We start from the raw sequence: 22,798 nt of genomic DNA, 5'->3' as shown, positions 1-22,798 counted from the left end.
TTTCCTATATTGACTAAGTCAAGAACATAGTTTTTTAAAACAGGTTGCATGTAATAAATTCATGTACCTGCAATATACCAGGATGAAAAATTCCATTGAAAAGAAAAAATAAATCTTGTTCCGTTCCGTTCCGTAGAATATAATTATTCTATGGGATATTTATACTTTACGGAACAAAACGGAACAACTGTTTGCAGTCCCGAAGATTTTATATAAATAATGTCCATTTAGAAGTGGGTATTCAGATGGTTCAGTTCGAAAAAGCCCTAGATCGACTGTTCGCTAGGCATTTTCAATATTTCATTATTTTTATTTAATATATTTACATATTAGTAAAAATGTTGTGTCCCGTGTGGTGCCTCAATGTTTGTTCCGTTCCGTTCCGCAAAGTATAAACAATAATTCTATCACTCCACGTGATTTTGTCACTATAGACAAAGAAGGAAAAAAACGGAGTTAAACTACCAATAAACACTGGTTAGGGACTACTTGTATATGCGGCTGTTATGTTTTTACCCTCGATTATATAGCAAAGCCTTTTAAAGCAACAATAAAAAGCATTTTTATTTAAGAAATAACATTGGCCTGAGAGGTGTATATCAGCTATTTAACACCGGTTTGGCGTTTTGATGCGTAGGAATTGACCACGAAGGCCGTATGCCTGAGTGGTTATTTTTTTCGCATCAAAACGACAAAACTGGTGTTAAATAGCCGATATACACCTCTCTGGCCGATGTTATTTCGATTCTAACACGATAAAACAATTAAGGCAGATCACTAATGTTATTTTTTCAAGCGGATTCTGACGGAGTTCTTTCAGGTTCCGACGGAATATAATAAAATAATAAAAAAAACCCCGCTTAATCTCACTTTACGTACGATTTATATGTAATATAAATCCGTGGTAGCAATCACACTTTTGGGTCACCAGACAGGTGTCTCTAATATTATAAAAGGGCACGTGTCGATTGTGTCAATATCTCGAAACCAATATACAACGACTTCCACTGCCAGTCGGCCTACATGTACTTACAATATTAAATATGATCATGGGTGTGTGACATTCTGAGGTCAATTAACGTTCTCATCTGTGAAAAAAATTGTTAAAAGATTTTTTCATAACTACTACAAATCAAACTTATTCAAAAAGCTCTACAAAAACATTCAAATAATAATAATAATAACAACAACAACAACAATTATAATTATAATAATAATCTAAACTTTATTTTCGTACAAATTGTAGTATTTCTAGTACGGCTGTTATTAATTAAAAGTTTTCTTTATCAAACATATATGATCGAAATAACCAACCAAGAAACATGTATACAGTAGGCCTACATGCGAGTCTCAACGAAAATCATTCAAATACAAAAATACATCATAGCCATCAACAACAAAAAACATCATTAAAATTATAAACAAGCATATCACAAGCATATCTTTCACAAAAGGCATGCAATAATCGACAATTTATCGATGACACCGAGAACAGAATGATGGTCAATATGTTGAATACGATCCCAGATCCCGGCTTTTCTATAGGCGATCCCTCCCCACCGCCAATTTTATATTTGTCGAATGTCATGAAATTACAACACTCAAAGAATATATGAAATCGCACTTTTTACTATAAAATTGAGTTAATTGACAAATACGTAAGTTGAAGGGACATTATGATTAATGCGTGTTTATGCACGAAACATTCGAGAATATTCTAGAGTTGCCTCCCTTTAAGACGCGGAAATCGTTGCCATGTGTAGACTGGTCCATTGATGAGATATTAGATTTGAACGTTTATATTTTACGTCTCCACTTTTGATTTGTTAACACAGTCTGGAATTAAACAAAGATGGCAGTGGTAAAAAAATATTGTTAAAATTTTTCAAATTAATAAGACATTGATGTCATTTGAATTGATATTTTTTATTTTTACTGCATTTTCTTAATATAAGTGCATTTTTTGCACTTTAAGAGCAGCTGAGTTATTGTTGTTCTGCACTCTTGTTTATACTTGTCTTCTGTTTGAATAACATGTGCTGTTCCCCACCCGCTTTTATAAAGTTTATCAGTTTATATCACTCTATCACACTATGTGGTGACACGGGCCATTTTGGCATTGGAATATATATATAAATTAGCCTTGGTTTCATTTAATATCTTTAGTTACGTAATTTAAGGAAATTATTCTATAAGTATGTTTAAAGGAACTCAACTGATTTTTATCAGCCTAAAAACATAAAAAAATAATTTTTCATATAGGAGCACTTAAAGCAGCACGCCTCCAGATTCATGCTAATTTTCATGAAAATTTTGAAAATAATTTTAAAGTATTATTTAGTGAAATTATCAAAAGGAAGCAATTTAAACATTATAAATGACACTTCCAACACACGTAAATTACTAAAAAGAGGACAAAATATGCAAAAGTAGCCCTTAGTGCGTTAGTAACGGAGTATTAACATAGTTATAAATACTGAAAAATCAGTCATTAATTGCATATAACATGTGAATAATTACTTGAATATTTTTGATTTTCCTAAAAACTTAGTACATTTTTCTCAAGTTTGATTTTATTGAAATATTTTCGTTCATCTGGAGGCGTGCAGCTTTTAAAACAGAAATATAAATAAAATATAACCAAGAAATATACAAGAAATACATTGAAAATCATTTATTTGTGCTTTTCTCAATCCGATTTGAGCTTTTCAGCTTTTGGTCATTTTTCACTATTATAATAATTATTCTGGAAAAAAGGAGCGAGCTAATGATCTGAAATTTACACATAAGTTATTAGTTTAGATCTAAATCAAATGGAGTAATAATCTAAAAAAATTATTTCCAGTCCCATCATGTCAAAAAACCTCAGTGGAGTCCCTTTAAGAAAATATGGATTGTTTTTGTTTGTTTTTTAATATTTTGCCTATTTTCCCCTTTGCAGCTCAATTTTTCCCTCTGTGGGCCCTACCACCACAGTGTTGCATCTAGAATTTCAAAATTATTGGGGATTGTACCCCACTTAACTGAAAAATGTGGGGGATTTGAAAAAAAAATGTGGGGGACATACATTTACCTTACATTATGACATACAGAAAAGAATTCATTTATTTTACGTTCAGGCATTTTTGACATCTATTGTCAGCTCAAAAACGGAAGAAGAAAAAATAAAGTATTGACGAATACTACAAAACACAAACAAGGAAATTACCCAGTCAGCTGCTACACGCGATTTAGTACGTATTTTAGTCATAACCACGAGTGAAAACAAACATGGCTGAAGCGTTCAAGATACAATGTAGATAAACTGAATTAAGTTGAAAAGATCATCAGATGCGCGACTTGGCGCGCATTGACTTCATTAAAATGCGCGATCAGCATAAAAAATGGACAAAACGTGCAGCCTAGATGCAACACTGCCACCATCCTCCTAAATGTGAAAAAATGTAAAAAGCACTGTAAATGATAGGGGCCGGCAAAATCTGATTTTGACTAACTTGTCCATTTTTATTTGAAGCATTTTTTAACTTGTCCGTATGATATTTACATAGTTTATTCTTGAAATTTTTCACTTGTCGGTACAGGCTGTGGGACAATTTTTCACTTGTCCGTACAGGCTGTGGGACAACCTGGGCAATATGGACAATTGATTTTGCCGTCCCTGAATGATAAAACTGTTAAATAATTCCATTGATTACGTAAAACAACTATGGCTCAATATTTGTATTTTCTATTTGTAGCCTACAGCTGACAAGGTACAGGAAATCAGAGAGGTCACTAGGATCGAGCGAATTGGTAAATTACTGTATATACTTTCTCGTGTTTGGCTTCATTTCAAAAATAACAATTTACTTGTTAGTTTTTGCGGCAAATATTATGGACATGATTGAAATACCTATTTGCCTAATTTTCTTCATTACTTAATAATGAAGTGAAATATATATGGTGTACATGTCTACTCATATGATGTTTTACATTTGGTTTTGAGCAAACAAATCTGTTTTGTAAAGTAACTTTGGTCTTTTTTTAATAGCATTTATATTCACTGATGTTAAAGGTCAATATTAGGTTAATGAAGGAGTAATTTAACTAGAGCACGAAGAGAGTGCGGTCTGATCATTGTATTAATTGTTGTTACTAAGTATTTGGTCAGTACATATTTTAATACAAGGACTTTCTCTAAAGATGGTCAAATTGTTTTGTTCAGTCTGAAAACAGAGAAGTCTATTAAAGATATTTAGGTGAGGTAAAGGTAAACATGAAGATTTAGAGCATTAATACACAGACATTTGATTTAAAGTCCAGTAAAGACTTAATAGAAAATGTGCAAAGAAAAGTGACAGATAAAACTTGCAACCATTATATTTGTTGTCAGGCAGAACTTGCAACCATTATATTTGTTGTCAGGCAGTGTTACCACTGAAAAATTGGTAAATTTGATACAATTTTATGTTGACCATTGTTTCTTTTGTTGTACAGGTGCTCATTCTCATATCCGAGGTTTAGGTCTTGATGATGCTTTGGAAGCTCGCAATGTGTCACAGGGAATGGTGGGACAGATGGATGCTAGGCGAGCAGCTGGTGTCATCCTTGAAATGATTAAGGTGAAGAAATTTTTATGTGTATTTTCTGTTTAAAAGCAGCACATCCTACAAGTGCACCATGCAGAGGTTTACACTATACAAATGTCACAGGGTGAGAAAAATGTGCAGCCTGACCGGGACTTGAACCCGGGACCCTCTGAATACCGTACCGCGGCTCTATCGACTGAGCTATCCGGCTGCTTACACATCTTCTCCCCTAAATAGTGAACTGTTCTGAACCGTGACACAAACATACAAATTACCTGATGAATCTGCAGAAATTATCTTTAATGTGTCAAAATATGCAGAAATAGGATTAGCCATTACTGAGTACTCTGTTCTGTTATACTGACAGCCTACAGATGTAATTTGCCACTTTATACAGTGTCTATTCTAGGATTTGCACTTTTTGCAAAAATCATGCACATTTATGAGGCATGTTTGTGAAAATCCCACATCTTGATTTATAAACATGATCAAAAAGTTGGCATATTTGTTGACATGGACACAAGAAACTGAAGGAGGTAACTGTAACAAATAAAATCAATGTTTTCGTCGAAAAAATCGAAGGAGACAACTTTTGTAGCTGTAAATAGAATTATGTTTGCTCAAAGAATATTGGTTTAAACGTTTCTACGAAAAAAGTGCAGACAAATATGTCATAGAAAAAACTAATACACATATAATTACATTTCTTTCATAAACTGGTGTTATTAAGCATCTTTCTCAGGGGATGCATAGTTCAAAAGTTTTATAAGACTATGTAAAATAAGGTCGCTGAGATCCTTATAGCTATTTATCTTGTAAGTTTCTTGGAAAAAGACCGTCTGAGGTTGATCCAAACAACTTTTTTGGCACTCTAATGTTTTTGGAAAATCACCCCTATTTTTTTTAAGTCACTTTAAAAATACTAAGTGAGTGGCTGAGGGGAAATTCATCCCTATTTTTGAATTACTAGAATAGACACTGCATTCATATGTACATTGTATGCAGTCTGACTGGACACATTGGAGATGAATTTGAATTGCTTTTATTCTTGAAGTCCTAGCAACTAACTTGTTAATAGTGTGGCTAGTCTATCAGTTGGAATAAAGTAAGACATTTTTTGTGGTGTACAGGCTTTTACATGTACTTACAGGTATAATTGGAGCCTTGTAGCATGATTATGTATTTGGTTTGTGATTGACTTTAGTAAAATAGGTTAGAATGAAGATGTTGTTCTAGTGAATTTAATTTAGACTTGCTGCTGTGATCTGGAGGGAAAACTACAAACACCCACACATGAAAGATGTTACCACTTCTCATGAATCATCATGACTGTAATATTTAACAAATGATAGATGATTAACAAAAGTTTTCAATGGAATAAATCTCTGTTCTTTATTTCAGGAGGGAAAAATTGCTGGAAGAGCACTGTTGATAGCTGGACATCCTGGTACTGGGAAAACTGCCATAGCTATGGGTAGGTGCATGATTGCTTGCCAGGGATTTTTTTTCCCAGGATTTAGGGAACATGACCCATACCCATGGAATTGGGAATTTCAGCGGTGTTTTGTTAAAAATTGGGAAAAATGCATGACTGAAATTTTGCAGTGATTAAATGAATACAAACAATTATTTCTATGATGGCATCTTCAAACATTTAAACACTATTACAGTGAAGAAGCAATTATTTGCAAAGATTTTAGAATTTTTATTCAATATTTTTATTTTGTAACTTTCAATTGGGAATTTTTTTCTGTGAATTGGGAAAATAATATACTATTTTCAATTTGGAATATGACCCAATAATAGCCATAAAATAATTCAAAAATATCCCTGCTTGCTATAGATAATTGTTTAGATTTGATTAAAATTTTTACAGATCTGCCATTTTGTCTGATGGTCATTATTTTAAAACATCATAGCAATAGAAATGACAATTTAATCTTCATCACAATTAACTCAACCGTAAAAACAATGGCAACTTTTAAAAAAAAAATTTTTCTATGATTTTTATAGGGAATTCCTATTAGTGTAATTTATTTCAAAATTAATGTAATCCCAGAAATTTAGTATTGACCTATAAGATATTTCAGAAACAGTAGAGGCCCTTATCATCTATAGATATAGTTTGGTAACAGTTAAAAACATATGTTGTTAAGGAAAATGCCTCAAATCAGTTTTAACAGCACTGTAGACTTAATTTAATTTTTTTTATAAAATTGACCATAAGTTTAATAAACAATGACATTTTAATATGTAGGTATGCATCAAATAGACTTGGGGGTTTAAGTATGACATTAAATATATTTAAGGTTTATGGACTTAGTTACAGTTAATAATAATATTTGATTATTAAACTTGTAGGCATGCATTAACTGGACTTGAGGTTTAAGTATGTCATTAAATATGTAGGTATTCATAGAAAGGACATGGAAGTATGCATAAAAAATGTACTTGAGGTATGAGTACGACACATTGACATTAAAAATGTAGGTATGTAAAAAATGGACTTGAGGTTTAAGCCACATAGTATATAACATTAAACATCTATGTATTTATAAAATGGACTCTGAGGTTTAAGTATGAAATTAAACATGTAGGTATACTTAAAATGAACATGAGGTTAAAGTTAAGTATGAAATTACATTTGCAGGTATGGCTCAAGCACTGGGTTCAGATACACCATTTACAAGTATAGCTGGCAGTGAAATATTCTCTCTTGAAATGGGAAAAACAGAGGCTCTTACCCAAGCATTCAGGAAATCCATCGGAGTTAGGATCAAGTAAGTTCAGCTTGAACAAGTATCAGATTAATTCCATCATGATATGCCAATTTTTCCCCTGTGTGATTTTAAGATGGATTGACTTAATGGATCAAATTACTGGAGTCTATGCTTTTTTTGCCCCTGTTGGTGCTTTATGTTTGTAATACTAAGTGATATGTGGTTAGCCAAATTCATCTTTCCAGTTTTGACACCGTATGGCATAAATTGTGTTGTGGTGCGCCATAAAACCAAACAAAATATACAAACAAAACAAAGACATGAAGTTAACTGCTAACAATACTTGCCTTACTTTTATTCTCTTTTATATTAGAGTGCAGTTTACATAGTCAGCTTAATCTAGCTTTATTTTGCTTATACTTTATCCATTGGAGTTCATGACATTTAAAACAGGAATTCTATAATGAAACTAAGGTTGCTAACCATTTAGCAAATGGTTTCAAGATCAGATACTTGTATCTTCACTGTTGGTAAATGCCTAGAAATATGTAGCATTATTTATATACAGTCTTCCTGTCACCAGGTAAACTAAAATGTGCCATTAACTTAATTTAATAATTTTACCTGTAGGGTAAGAGTGTTATTTAAAGATATAATATGCTCATCCTTTCGTAAAATATTTTTATCACAGAAATTTATAAATTCTTACCCAATATGTCTAATCTGAATAAAAGAATGAATAAATTATGTATTGGAAGCTGTATTTCCTATTAAAGGTCAAATAAAATTGGTCTTTTCTTAAAAAAAAAAGCCGGTTTTTTAAATGACACTATTTATTTATATTGTAACCACCTATAGTGTGTAGAATTTAAACTTTGTGTGAAGTCAAAACAAGTTTGTTTTGTATTTACAAAGAGACTGTGTAGCAATAAAATATAAATATTTTCAAGTATGAAATTTGAGCATAGTGTATCTTTAAAAAAAAAACAACAACACAAATTTGAATATATCTAGTGTCATTCTACCCTATAGTATAAGTGATGTTGCATAGAAATAATAGACACTAATGTATAAGAGGCTACAGCAATATTGTAAATGTTTTAAATGGTTAACTATGTCTAAGATAAGGAGAATTACAGTGCTGACAGAACATTGTTATGATATTTACAGAGAAGAGACTGAGATTATAGAAGGTGAAGTTGTAGAGATACAGATAGACAGACCTGCTACAGGAACTGTAAGTATCTACATGCTGATAGTGTATTATACAGCAGTGAGTTTTTTTCTCCAATTTTCAAAACAACCTGTGGCTTTCTAAGGGGAAAATATTGGGCGTGAAATCAGAAAAGGAATGAAATTTAAAAACTGAGAATGAAATTTTTTTAAATTTTCAATTTCAATTCAATTTTACATGCATGGTTCATAGCAGAGGCTATCAATACTAGGGACAACTTTTTGTCTTCTAGCTGATACAAGTCAGCTGCTCTTGTGATGAATGTGTGCAGGGCATTTTAGGGGGAAATATACCTATTTTGTGCTAGGGGAACAGCCTTTATTAGGCTGTAAAATACAGGGGAAAAAATCACTGTACAGTATTGTCATTAAGAGGCAGCTTGAGGCCAAAATGAACTCCTCAAATGCATTATGGGCCGACTCGAAAGTAAGAAAACCATCTTCTTTGTATTTGTAAATAATGACCATTTGAATTAAAAAACAAATTGTCTTTCTTTTTGATATTTAGTTAACAGTTTATGATCAGTAGTAAGTGAGGAAAGAAAAGTAAACAAAAATATGTGGACAAAAACTTCTTTATTTTCAACTGGCAGCAGGCCATAGTATTTGATCTTTTACATGTATTTACTAATGTATTTAGGTAGAAAGTTAACATTAAGTATCTAACAATGATTTTGTTTTCATTAAACATTCAGATATCTTTCTATAACAGAATAATTGTTAAAAATTTGACGCAATGTCACGTGATGTCACTTTTCTGCAAAAACTTTGTTTATTTTATTAATGTAACTTCACTTCCTATGTATGTTAACATTCAGTGTTAATAAATAAAACAAACCAAACACAACACCTAGTTTTCTCACAATCACATCCTCACTAATGCATTTGTAATGGCTTAAACAATGCAAGGTGTAAATAAAGATGTCTCCCATACATAACACAAAGAAATACTTAACATTTCCTCTTCTTTCCTACACTTTAACCATTGATAATTTTTGGTCTAGTTTTTGACCTTTTCTCATAATCATATGTAATCACTTTTGGTTCCAGCATTGTGAATATTTTATATATTCTATTATTGAATGTTTGACAGGGTGCAAAAGTTGGCAAGTTGACGCTAAAGACGACAGAGATGGAGACCATATACGATCTTGGGCAGAAAATGATAGAATCTCTTACTAAGGAAAAAGTACAGGCTGGGTAAGAATTTGATGTGGTTTGTTTTAAATAAAAGGCGATTTTTTTTGTGTTTTCTAAGAAGCGGCCCACAAGCCATTTGAGGTAAACATTTTGACCTGACACTGCCTCGAATTGACAACCCGGAGTTTATTATTTTACATGATGTAATGACGGCACTGAGAAATGATAAAATTAATTTTGGATCCAAATTCCTCAGATTGTAGATTTAATTAATGATGCATGAGGCAAATTTAAACACTTGCCTAGAAACTTTCATTTTCCTGTTGAAATATTTAATATTGCATGCTTTGCTGAATTCTAGTAATCTTGTTTAATTTTGTTACCAAAGAAAAACTTAATAAATAATAGCCACAAGATGTGTGGTGATTTCTTGTTTATGGGTTTCCATTAATGGAAGTTTGGGAGTCATTAACTCCTTGACTTTCGCTTGTGTCTTCCAAAATTCAATACTTTTCCTTCTTTACATATATAATGTGACTTCCAATGTCAGAGATTTTGCAGTCTCCGACTTCAAATTTTTGGAACTTAATGGAAGTCAAAGTCTTCAGGATTAGAGGTTGAAGTATGAGGTATGATTTAGCATCAAACAATGTCTCTTTATCCATAACCTGTTGAATTTCTAAATGGACTTGTCCAGCTTCCACTTTTGGTACTATCTGTTATCTATTTTTCAGCCAACCAAATAGAGCCTGGTCAGACTGCATAGATTTGCTAGCTAGCCTGGCTCTATACTAGTGACAGTTTTATCACTTTTGGTTCCAGTAGGGTTATGGTTAAAGAACAGTTATATACTAATATGAAATCCTATTTAACAACAGTGTGTGGAGGATAATAACATTCATTCAGTTGAAAGCCTATATATTTTTCTTTTTTTTAAACAGAGATATCATAACAATAGACAAAGCTACGGGCAAGATTACAAAACTTGGAAGATCATTTACGAGAGCAAGAGATTATGATGCTATGGGAGCTCAGGTGACTATGTTATTTTTGACAACCACCCACACTTTATAGATTTCTTACAAAAGTCATAGTATAAAGGATAGTGTCACTAACTTTTCAGAAGTTTGGAATTACGATTGTTTTATCCATTTCAGACCTATTGAATGTAAAATGATATTATAACTTAGCTACCTCATATCCTTTCCAGACAAAATTTGTGCAATGTCCTGAAGGGGAGTTACAGAAGAGAAAAGAAGTAGTACATACTGTAACATTACACGAGATAGATGTCATTAACAGTAGAACTCAGGGTTTCCTAGCTCTCTTCTCAGGTAAAATACTAGTTTTCTCCCCTATATCATCATATAATACACATCCTATTATATCTCTTATTTACTGTATATTGTTGAAATAAAAATGTCCGTTTTTGTAGTGGTTTTTATAAGATATTAAACCTGCAATGTCTATTCTAGGAGGTTGGACGTGGGGATTTTGAGAATTTCACCCTATTTTTTCAGATACAGGGGGAAAATTTACATTAGAGAAAGAAGTAAAAAGATCAACAAATGTTATAAATTCTCACATTTCGATATAAAAATCCCCTGTTTTCCAAATCCTAGAATAGACAGTGAACCTGACAATATTACTTTGCTGTCCATATTATTGAATGTTCTTTATTTGGAGTTATAGTTAGCATAATAAATCGCAAAACAAATTGAAATGTAGATTTCACTCTTAAAGACAGATTGTGTAGCCTTCGACTGTCCAAACTGAAACATGCCTGTATCACCAAAAAATGTTTTAATGAAATTGTTCATGTGTATCATTTATAATTGCATCAATAAAAATCATTATAATACAAAAACTGTCCAAAAAAGGGTAAAGTGCCTTTAAGTTTATTATGATCTTCGGGGCAGTAATAAATATTTACCAAATCATTCGGGTTAATAATTTTTGATATAAATTTATGTGGAATGACACTTTGGGTTTACTTTTACGTTATATTTTTTATTTTTATCAAACATTTATGTATAAATTGTAACAAGGTATAACATACAAAATGGTGAATTTACAGGTGATACTGGTGAGATAAAATCAGAGGTTCGTGAACAAATCAACAGTAAGGTTGCTGAATGGAGAGAAGAGGGTAAAGCTGAAATTGTTCCTGGGGTTAGTATAGTATAATAATTTAATATAATAAATTTAAAGACAAGTGCATTTTGCACTTTTTGTTATACTGTTTTATCTATCTGGTCCTTTAGGATCATTGATTGTCCTTTTGTATCATTTATTGTCCTTATAGGATCATTGTTAGTATTTTAGGGTCTTTGATTCCAATACTTTTTGTGTTGTTTTTAGCTGGTGCAAGGGGTTGTTCGGATGATATACTTGTCTCTCATGAAAGGACTCAATAAAATCAAATCTGCAATTTTCACTGTTTTACTTTTATTGTCATTTGCTCTAGAGAGATCTTCCTTTTCCATTATTTTTTTTTCACAAAAATATTGTTATAGATATTGAATAAATAATTTATGTATTTCCAGCTAACACACCTAGTGCCAGTCTGAAAAAAAAGAAAAAAAGAAAAAAAAGCAAAATTTTATTATTTTCAAGCAGATTGCTTAAATGCATTTCTTGGGATGACCTGAATACTGTCAATTGATTTTGCCTAACCTGACTTATCTTTTCACTTGTTGTTTATTTTGACTTTTGTTACATATAAGTAACTTTTATTTTCTTTCAACTCCTTAAAACTCACCCCTCAGAATGTGCTTTTGATACATAAATTTTAATTGTTCAATCTTGCATTACAGGTGTTATTCATTGATGAAGTACACATGTTGGATATAGAAAGTTTCTCATTTTTAAACAGAGCATTAGAGAGTGATATGGCACCTATTTTAATCATGGCAACAAACAGAGGAATCACCAGGTAGAAGCCATTTCATTGATATTTTCACTTTGAGCCACTGATTTTGGCTTATGGCTTTAGATTTAACGATAGCTTGACATAAGTGTCGCTAAACTGAGTTGTCGAATAAATAATGTAAGCCAAGATATGCGAGGTCAAGTTCATTAGAGATGATGAAATGTTCACATTTTCTCAATAGCATATCTTCCACACACATGATGGGCGGTTCTAGTATTACTGGATACAGGTTTTGTCATCATTTTGAGATAACTAGTCTGACACATTAACACTTGTCTATGCCACCACACTTGTCTATGCTACCACAAAATGTGATTATTGATCATCCAGTCATGATGAATAGTGGGATCTTTATGTAAATCTCTACCTATTATGAGACTGTGCTTTGTGATTGGCATATTTTATGACAAATTGGACGATACTCTTGTTAATTCATACAATTGCTACATGTTCCTATGTAATATAACGTGTATGTTATTACAATATTGTAGAATACGAGGCACAAACTACCAGAGTCCTCACGGTATACCTATAGATCTTCTAGACAGACTGCTTATTATTTCAACATCCCCATACGAGGAGAAAGAAATCAGACAAATTCTTAAAATCAGGTAATTTTATACAATCATGTATACATACATAGTAATTGAGCCGTGTCATGACAAAACCAACATAATTGGTTTGCGACCAACATGGATCCAGACCAGCCTGCGCATCCGCACAGTCTGATCAGGATCCATGCTGTTCACTTACAAACCCTATTACAAGTAGAGAAACTGATAGCAAACAGCATGGATCCTGTTCAGACTGCGCTGGCTGGTCTGGATCCATGCTGGTCGCAAACCCATTATGTTGGTTTTGTCATGACGCAGCTCATATTAAAATCCGGTGAAGCAACAGATGTGCCAACAGAAACAAATGATTTCGTCAAGGGCCAAGGGGAATATTTTAATCTACAGGCTGAAAATACAACAGATTTTAACAGAATTTCAACTGATGATATGGATCACAAATCTGTTTATGATAAAAACCCTGTTAAAATATCTTATACAGACAAGAACAGGTTTTTATTGTTCTGTTACACACCTGTTGGAATCATTCATGTTAATTAACAGATCAATGCTGATTTTGAACCTAAAAGTAATCCTAGAGTTTTATATATTAAAATTATTTTTAATTTTTAGCTCGCCTGTCACAAAGTGACAGGGTGAGCTTTTGTGATCGCTTTTCGTCCGGTGTCCGTCCGTCGTCCGTCCGTAAACTTTTGCTTTAAATGACATCTCCTCATAAACCACTGAGCCAATTTCATCCAAACTTCACAGGAATGTTCCTTTGGTGGTCACCTTTAAAAATTGTTCAAAGAATTTAATTCCATGCAGAACTCTGGTTGCCATGGCAACCAAAAGAAAAAACTTTAAATATCTTCTTTTAAAGAACCATAAGAGCTAGAGCTTAGATATTTGGCATGAAACATCTTCTAGTGAGTGTCTACCAAGTTTGTTCAAATTAAAGCCCTGGGGTCAAAATTGACCCCGCCCCAGGGGGTCATAGATTTTCCCTATATGCATATAGTAAAAACTTAAAAAACTTCTTTTAAGAACCCAAAGACCTAGAGCTAAGATATTTAGCATGAAACATCCTCTAATCGGTGTCTACCAAGTTTGTTCAAATAAAAGCCCTGGGGTCAAAATTGGCCCCGCCCCAGGGGGTCATTGATTTTTCCTATATGCATATAGTAAAAACTTAAAAAATTTTCTTTTAAAGAACCCAAAGAGCTAAAGCTAAGATATTTGGCATGAAACATCTTCTAGTGAATGTCTACCAAGTTTGTTCAAATAAAAGCCCTGGGGTCAAAATTGACCCTGCCCCAGGGGGTCATAGATTTTCCCTATATGCATATAGTAAAAACTTAAAAAATCTTCTTTTAAAGAACCCAAAGAGCTAGAGCTAAGATATTTAGCATGAAACATCTTCTAATGAGTGTCTACCAAGTTTGTTCAAATAAAAGCTCTTGGGTCAAAATTGGCCCCGCCCAGGGGGTCATTGATTTTCCCTATATGCATATAGTAAAAACTTAAAAAATCTTCTTTTAAAGAACTCAAAGAGCTAGAGCTAAGATATTTAGCATGAAACATGTTCTAATGGGTGTCTACCAAGTATGTTCAAATAAAAGCCCTGGGGTCAAAACTGGCCCCGCCCAGGGGGGGGGGTCATTGATTTTCCTTATATGTGTATAGCAAAAACTTAAAAATCTTCTTTGAAAAAACCCAAATAGCTAGAGTTTAGATATTAAGCATGAAACATCTTTAAGTAAATATCTACAAAGTTTGTTAAAATAAACGCCCGGGGGTCAAAACTGGCCCTGCCCCAGGGGTGACATTATTTTTAACTATATGTGTATAGTAAAAACTTTAAAAATCTTCTTTTAAAAATGCCAATGAGCTAGAACTTAGATGTTTAGCATGAAACATCTTCTTATGGGTGTCTACCAAGTCTGTTCAAATAAACAAATAAAAGCCCTTGGGTAAAAATTGGCCCGGGGGTGGGGGGCCTATATACAGGTGAGCAACCTCAGGACCATCATGGCCCTCTTGTTTTTTTTTGACTGAATATAAGAGAAATGAATCCGGATTTGGGATTGATTATTATGCTTAGTATCTCTTAAAGAACGTAATTCTTTTTCGCTTAAAAATTTACAAATACTGATTTGAAAAACAACACATGAACAATTTGTTAGTGATTATACAAGAGAAGTGGAGTCAATATAGAAGTATTGTATCTGAAGTTGTCCAATTTGCCATTTTTGAAAATGATAAAATGATTTTTATTTAATCTCAAGTTAACAACAGCATTATGTAATAATGTTTTATTTACTGGTTAAAATTAGGTTTTCTCGACATTTTTTACACAGAAATGTATACAAAAACAAGATATAAAGTATGTAAAACTGAACAGAGGTGCTGTATTTTTAAAATTTAACAAACTCATTTTATAACATTGTACTAACACTTTTTTAGGTTTAATAATCTTATGTTAACAATCATAGTGTTTGGCATGGTGTGACCAGTAATATGTCAATGTGCTGTTAAACCCAAACAAATGGAAGAGATGCTGATAGTCAAATTATGTAAAATAAAGAAATATAGAATGTTAACAACATGTTAATGTTTTTCTAGGTGTGAAGAAGAGGATGTTGAAATGAGTGACGATGCTATGACGGTATTAACGAGGATAGGCATGGAAACCTCTCTCCGATATTCTATACAACTCATTACCACAGCTAATCTTGTTGCCAGAAAAAGAAAGGTAGGGGCACTGTTCTAGAAGTGTTTATATTCTCATAAGAAATAGGATTAATGGCTAATTTTGATCAAATCATCATTAAAACTATTTTTGCATTTGCCAGTTGAGAATGAGGTCATATTGGTACTTATTTTAGTGACACTCCTCAGTCAAATGTCTACATCTAATATATTGGTTCAAATTAGTGCTAAATCCATTTTCCAATCCAAACAAGGAATAATCCAAACAAACATGCAGTAATCCTAAAAAAATGCAATAATCTAGACAAATATGCAGTAATCCAAACAAGTAATATTCTAAATAAAGAAGCAATAATCCGAACAAACTTGCAAAAATCAAACAATAATCTGAACAAACAAGCAATAATCTAAATAAAGAAGCAATAATCCGAACAAACTTGCAAAAATCAAACAAATAATCTGAACAAACAATTTATAATCTGAATGAACATACAATAATCAAAAGAAACAAGCAATTCACCAAACATGTACCAACATCATAAGATAACAATCTTGTACTCAAAACAAATTTGGTTTCTCATTACAGATTCTGTATAAAATCATAGTCTTATTTCAAGCATAATGTTTTGATTATCTTGGCCAATGTATGAACATATAATATGATTGGACTTGAATTTCAGGCTACAGAAGTTGATGTTGATGACATTAAACGTGTATATTCATTGTTCCTTGATGAGTCCAGATCTACACAGTTCCTCAAAGAATACCAACAAGAATTTATGTTCAATGAATTGTCAGGTTTGTCCTTTATTAGTCCCCTACCGGTTTACCGGAGGGGACTTTAGGTTTACCCTCCGTCCGTCAGTCCGTCCATCCGTCTGTCCGTCCGTCAGTCCGTCCGTCCACAAAACTGGATCCCGCGATAACACAAAAAGTACTGAAAATATTTTAATGAAACTTGATATATGGATAGATGGCAGTATGGAGATTATGCACGTCTTTTTCTTTTCTTCCTATGTTGAAAATTCTGGTTGCTATGGCAACAAATAGACTGAAAATATGGCAAATTTTACACATAACCTGGATCCCGCGATAACGCAAAAAGTACTGAGAATATTTTTATGAAACTTGATATATGGATAGATGGCAGTATGGAGATTATGCACGTCTTTTTCTTTTCTTCCTGTGTTGAAAATTCTGGTTGCTATGGCAACAAATAGACTGAAAATATGGCAAATTTTACACATAACCTGGATCCAGTGATAACACAAAAAGTACTGAAAATATGTTTATGAAACTTGACATATGGATAGATGGCAGTATGGAAATTATGCACATCCTTTTTTATCTTCCTATGTTGAAAATTCTGGTTGCTATGGCAACAAATAGACTGAATTTCAAGATTTCTGATTCTAGTTTTTAAGTTTTTTCACTATAAGTTCTTTATTTCTTAAGGTATTTTCTTCAAACTTTAAATATAAGTTGCTTGTCATCAACCACATCATATGTGACAAGGTTTACAACTCTAGCACAATATTTATCAGAATTACCTCCCTTGAACTTAAAATTTTCATGAAAAAAACATTGTTTTTTTTAATAACTTCTTTTTCTGAATGTATCTACTTCAAACTTCATATAAATGTTTCTTATTGTCACTCAACATTTGTGAGTGTTCAATACTCTATTTCCAGAATTATGCCCCTTTTGAACTTAGACTTTTTTTTGAGAAATTGGTAATTTTTACTTCTTCAATCATGATAGGATTTTAAAAATGTTATATTTTGATAACATGGAATGTTTAAAAAATAACTTTAGAGTGTCTTTCAGTCCGTCTGTCTGTACATGAAAACTGTTTCCTGTGATCACTTTTAAAGAACTTTTTCAACAAATTTACTTAAAATAGGAACCTAAGTGAATGGCCAATGGCCCTTCAGAATGTTGCTTGGGCTCTTACCGGTAGGGGACTTATGGATTGCTTGCAATACTATGATAATTGCTTGTTTAATGTACTTTTAACCCTCAACCTGCTTGAACCAAAAGTGGTCAGCCATTGCCACCAGTATAGAGACAGGCTAGCCTGCACATCCTTTTTAGCTCACCTGTCACAAAGTGATAGGGTGAGCTTTTGTGATCGCTTTTCGTCCGTCGTCCGTCCGTCGTCCATCCGTAAACTTTTACTTTAAATGACATCTCCTCATAAACCACTAAGCCAATTTCATCCAAACTTCACAGGAATGTTCCTTTGGTGGTCACCTTTGAAAAGTGTTCAAAGAATTTAATTCCATGCAGAACTCTGGTTGCCATGGCAACCAAAAGAAAAAACTTTAAATATCTTCTTCTAAAAAACCCAAAGAGCTAGAGCTTAGATATTTGGCATGAAACATCTTCTAGTGAGTGTCTACCAAGTTTGTTCAAATAAAAGCCCTGGGGTCAAAATTGGCCCCGCCCCAGGGGGTCATTGATTTTCCCTATATGCATAATTATAGTAAAAACTTAAAAAACTTCTTTAAAGAACCCAAAGAGCTAGAGCTAAGATATTTAGCATGAAACATCCTCTAATCGGTGTCTACCAAGTTTGTTCAAATAAAAGCCCTGGGGTCAAAATTGGCCCCGCCCCGGGGGTCATTGATTTTCCCTATATGCATATAGTAAAAACTTAAAAAATCTTCTTTTAAAGAACCCAAAGAGCTAGAGCTAAGATATTTAGCATGAAACATGTTCTTTTAGATGTCTACCAAGTTTGTTCAAATAAGAGCCCTGGGGTCAAAATTTGCCCCGCCCCGGGGGTCATTGATTTTCCTTATATGTGTATAGGAAAAACTTAAAAAATCTTCTTTGAAAAAAACCAAATAGCTAGAGTTTAGATACTAAGCATGAAACATCTTCTAGTGAGTGTCTTCTAAGTTTGTTGAAATAAAAGCCCTGGGGACAAAATTGGCCCCGCCCTGGGGGTCATTCATTTTCCTTATATGTGTATAACAAAAACTTAAAAAATCTTCTTTGAAAAAATTCAGATAGCTACAGTTTAGATATTAAGCATGAAGCATCTTCTAGTGAGTGTCTACAAAGTTTGTTCAAATAAAAGCCCTGGGGTCAAAATTGGCCCCGCCCGGGGGGGCATTGATTTTCCTTATATGTGTATAGCAAAAACTTAAAAATCTTCTTTGAAAAAACCCGAATAGCTAGAGTTTAGATATTAAGCATGAAACATTTACTAGTAAGTGTCTAAATAAAAGCCCTTGGGTCAAAACTGGCCCTGCCCCACGTGTGTCATTCTTTTTAACTATACGTGTAAAGAAAAAACTTGACCAGCTAGACCTTAGATGTTTAGCATGAAACATCTTCTAATGGGTGTCTACCAAGTTTGTTCAAATAAAAGCCCTGGGGTTTAAACTGGCCCCCCTCCGGGGGCCTATATACAGGTGAGCGACTTTAGGGCCATCATGGCCCTCTTGTTATTGATTGACAGTGTAGTTCAGGCTGACCCGATTGCCTGATCAATGTACAGTGTAGTTCAGGTTGGCCCAGCTTTATGCAACTTATTATGAAAGCTTGTATTGAAATCATTTACATTTTTTCAAGATGTTCTTTATTAATGTTTGTAAGTTTAGTTATTTTCCCGAAACGGACAATAATCTGTACAGGAAAATGTTTTCTATATAATTGTTTGATAGTCTAGAAGATGAGGAATATGCAGATAAAATTCTTTGATGTATACAAGTAAAAATCTTTTTTTGTAAACTATCGTAGTTTGCTAAGCATCAACCATAAAATGTTTATATTTATGGTTTTCTTTTTCAGAAACCATGGAAACTAGCTGAAGAAATTGTTTGTGCAAGGATTTGTAAAAACTGTCATGTGTTCAAGGACTTTATAATGATCTGAACTTAAGATCTTAAATGTTTGTAAAAATAAAGATTAATTTTGAAATAAACACCAAATTCAACTACATGTTTGGACAGTCGCTTCATATTTGAACAGATGTAATGTATATCTGTATATCGGACAATATTTAATGACAAAATTCAATAAGAATCAATTACTGTTGTATTAAGTTTTTCAAGTGATATTTGTTTGTTATTCTTATCACGGTCTGCTTATCATTCTCATACATGCAGACTTCCCAAAAGTTAGAAAAAAACTGTCAGACATTCGGTCTGACAAACCATGAAAATCTGTCGGACCGAAACGAAATCTGTCAGACCGAATTAAATTAATTAAAATCAAAGGGAAACTTTTCAGTTTTAATTTTTTCGCCGTACAATCGGCACAGTCTGTACAGCGCAATCTTCATCTCCCTGTCATATACTAAAAATTCACGGTCCTGCTTTCATTTTTCATTAAATTTTGTCTCAGGTCTATTCTTTTCATCCTTTTACTGCTGTGCCCAGCACTCCTCTGACGTAGATTTACGTTTTTTCCTAGGTTTGGCACCTTTAGCGACACCATTTTGTATACATGCGACTGGGATAAAAGCCGGACAATCTGTCCGATCCGGAAAAAAAATCGTCAGACCTAATCAAAATTTATCGGACCGACCTACGTATTTCGGGAAGTCTGTACATGTGTCATTTAGATGTAAAACTTACATATTGTTCATGTGAAACATTCATTCAAGAAATAAATGCATTCATTTTTTTATTCACATGTTGTTTTTACTATTAAAGAAAAAAGAAACATTGTAGGGTCCATATTTCATTAATTGGGAGGAGTCATTTACTAAACTGACTGATAGAGCCACTTCCAATTTATATACGCCCTGTTGAATTATGGTATGGTACTGAAACACTAATATACTTCGTGTATCTGAAATAAAGTACGAAGGGGCATCTGAAGTCTTCCACCTCCATGTAGTAAAGCTGGAAATACACCTTATGCATGATCTTTGCAGTGTTTGCTGTGTCTTCAAACCAAACATAAAACATTTTTGTATTGACGTGATCAGTTTTCAGATGTTTCCATAATATTTTTGATGACTAAATTGGAAAGTAAATCTTGCTACAATAAGAAGAATTTTAGATGTACTGTTAACACTTTCTGTTTGTTATTTAGGCAATTATATGCATTTATCAATATTTTCTAAACTTGTGTACAATGCATATAACTAGATTACTGAAGAAATTTCAAGAGTATTAAAATAAGCTAAAAATTTGGCTTATCATTGTACTGGGAGAAAAAGTCGACAAGTTTCACAAGGCGATTTTTGTGTTGTATTAGCTTTGTATTTGGCTGGGTTTCACTGAACAAGCAGACACAAGTTTGTTGATAAAATAGAAGTTTTTTATTTTGATCATTTTATGATAAAATCATTAAACAAGAGTAGCATAAGATATTCAAGACAAGATATATATTGTATTATTTCAAGCTATTAAAGTATTAAACTATGAATACATATTGAAAGTGAAATTAACAAGCATAGTAAGAAATACTGTATATTAACAAATACAACTGAATGTAAATACAACATAATTTACATTTATATTAGTTAATGATTTTAGAAAGTTATTTTCTGTTATTACCTTTTTGTTAGACATTAGAAACATTTAAAAAATAAAAAGTTATAAAATTTCTTACCTGAACAAGCAGACACAAGTTTGTTAATAAAATAGAAGTCTGCCTGTTCAGTTGGAAGACTCTGAATTTATACTAAAAGGGTAAACTAATAAATGTCATCTTGTCAGGAAATTACTTACTAAACATAATATATACATAGTACATTAAAATAATATAAAAAATTTGTAAACCATTAACTACAGTCATTTCAATGCATTATAATGCTGAAGGGAGCTGTCAATTTAACAGCTAACAGCTGTGTAACATAAGTGGAAATGAACCACCAATTATAATTGTATCATTCCTTTACCCTTACCCTCCTGGTAGCAACTAAATTTATGTAAGTGACTTGTGCAAATCAAAATCAACTGCCATCTGATCATGGTCTGCACAAGTCACATGAGTACATCTTTACTTTAATAATGATGAATAATTATATCAAGATTGATAGATCCGTAAGTCCATTTAAGATAATAATAATTATAATAATATCTTTATTTAGAAATGGTAACATACAAAGTTTACATAATAAGAGAACATGTATACTTTTTTTCAGTAAAGCCTTCTGATTTAACAAGAAAGAAAAAAATCTAAATGTCACGGTTCAGAACTGTTCACTATATAGGGGAGAAGATGTGTAAGTGGTCGGATAGCTCAGTCGGTAGAGCGTGGTACGGTATTCCGAGGGTCCCGTGTTCGAGTACCGGTCAGGCTGCACATTTTTCTCACCCTGTGACATTTGGCGCCCAACGGGGGACCGTGACTGAATACAGCTCAGAGTTTAATTCACATTGCTCTGTAACTCTGTGAAATTCGAGGACGAATTTTAATATAGCAGGGGAGTATGTTACGGTTCAGAACTGTTCACTTAATAGGGGAGAAGATGTGTAAGTGGCCGGATAGTTCAGTCGGTAGAGCGGCTATACGGTATTCCGAGGGTCCCGGGTTCGAGTCCCGGTCAGGTTGCACATTTTTCTCACCCTGTGACATTTACAAAATCTGAAATCCTTTTGTACCAAAAAAAAAAAAAATAATGGATACTTTGTTAGGCTCTCGAGTAAAAAAAAAAAATAGCATGCATGGTAAGGGCCAAAGTTCAATATTAAAAAATACCCAAGTAAATTTTGTTCTGATATTTCAAATAGACATAATGTGGCAGCAAATGTCTGTTGTTTTTTTTTTTTTTTAAGGGAATGGAAATTTGAACAGAAAAATGAAGCATCTAATTTAGTGCTGCAAATTTGTTAAGCTTAGGAACACCTAACTGGTCCCCGATCATAAACAGGGGGGTTCATATACCAAAATGTTCGGTTGAGTCCCCAGATTACGAAATTGAATTTCATTTTCCCTGAAAGTGCTGGCGGACTAAGAAATTCAAGATGGCGTCCA

At 33.0% G+C, this 22,798-nt stretch overlaps 1 protein-coding gene across 1 annotated transcript; it reads left to right on the top strand.

The window, feature by feature from the left end:
* Positions 1–1,748: 1,748 nt before the first annotated feature.
* On the top strand, positions 1,749–20,497 carry LOC132737136 (ruvB-like 2). The gene is made up of 15 exons (XM_060724391.1): positions 1,749–1,861; positions 3,738–3,792; positions 4,477–4,601; positions 5,970–6,042; positions 7,219–7,348; positions 8,459–8,525; positions 9,615–9,721; positions 10,603–10,696; positions 10,872–10,995; positions 11,739–11,833; positions 12,478–12,596; positions 13,085–13,204; positions 15,770–15,899; positions 16,537–16,654; positions 19,658–20,497. Exons 1-15 carry the CDS (start codon positions 1,853–1,855, stop codon positions 19,675–19,677), a joined length of 1,386 nt encoding a protein of 461 aa, XP_060580374.1. The 5' UTR covers positions 1,749–1,852; the 3' UTR covers positions 19,678–20,497.
* Positions 20,498–22,798: the final 2,301 nt, after the last annotated feature.

Source organism: Ruditapes philippinarum, unplaced genomic scaffold (assembly GCF_026571515.1).
Source record: "Ruditapes philippinarum isolate M1 unplaced genomic scaffold, ASM2657151v2 ctg14687_1_1_1_1, whole genome shotgun sequence".
In the NCBI taxonomy this organism is placed as follows: domain Eukaryota; kingdom Metazoa; phylum Mollusca; class Bivalvia; order Venerida; family Veneridae; genus Ruditapes; species Ruditapes philippinarum.
This window is presented reverse-complemented; position numbering and strand designations above follow the sequence as displayed.

Coding starts and splice junctions, on each gene's coding strand:
- LOC132737136 (XM_060724391.1), top strand. Junction 9,722..10,602: donor AAGGAAAAAGTACAGGCTGG/GTAAGAATTTGA, acceptor TTTTTTAAACAG/AGATATCATAACAATAGACA. Junction 16,655..19,657: donor TATGTTCAATGAATTGTCAG/GTTTGTCCTTTA, acceptor TTTCTTTTTCAG/AAACCATGGAAACTAGCTGA.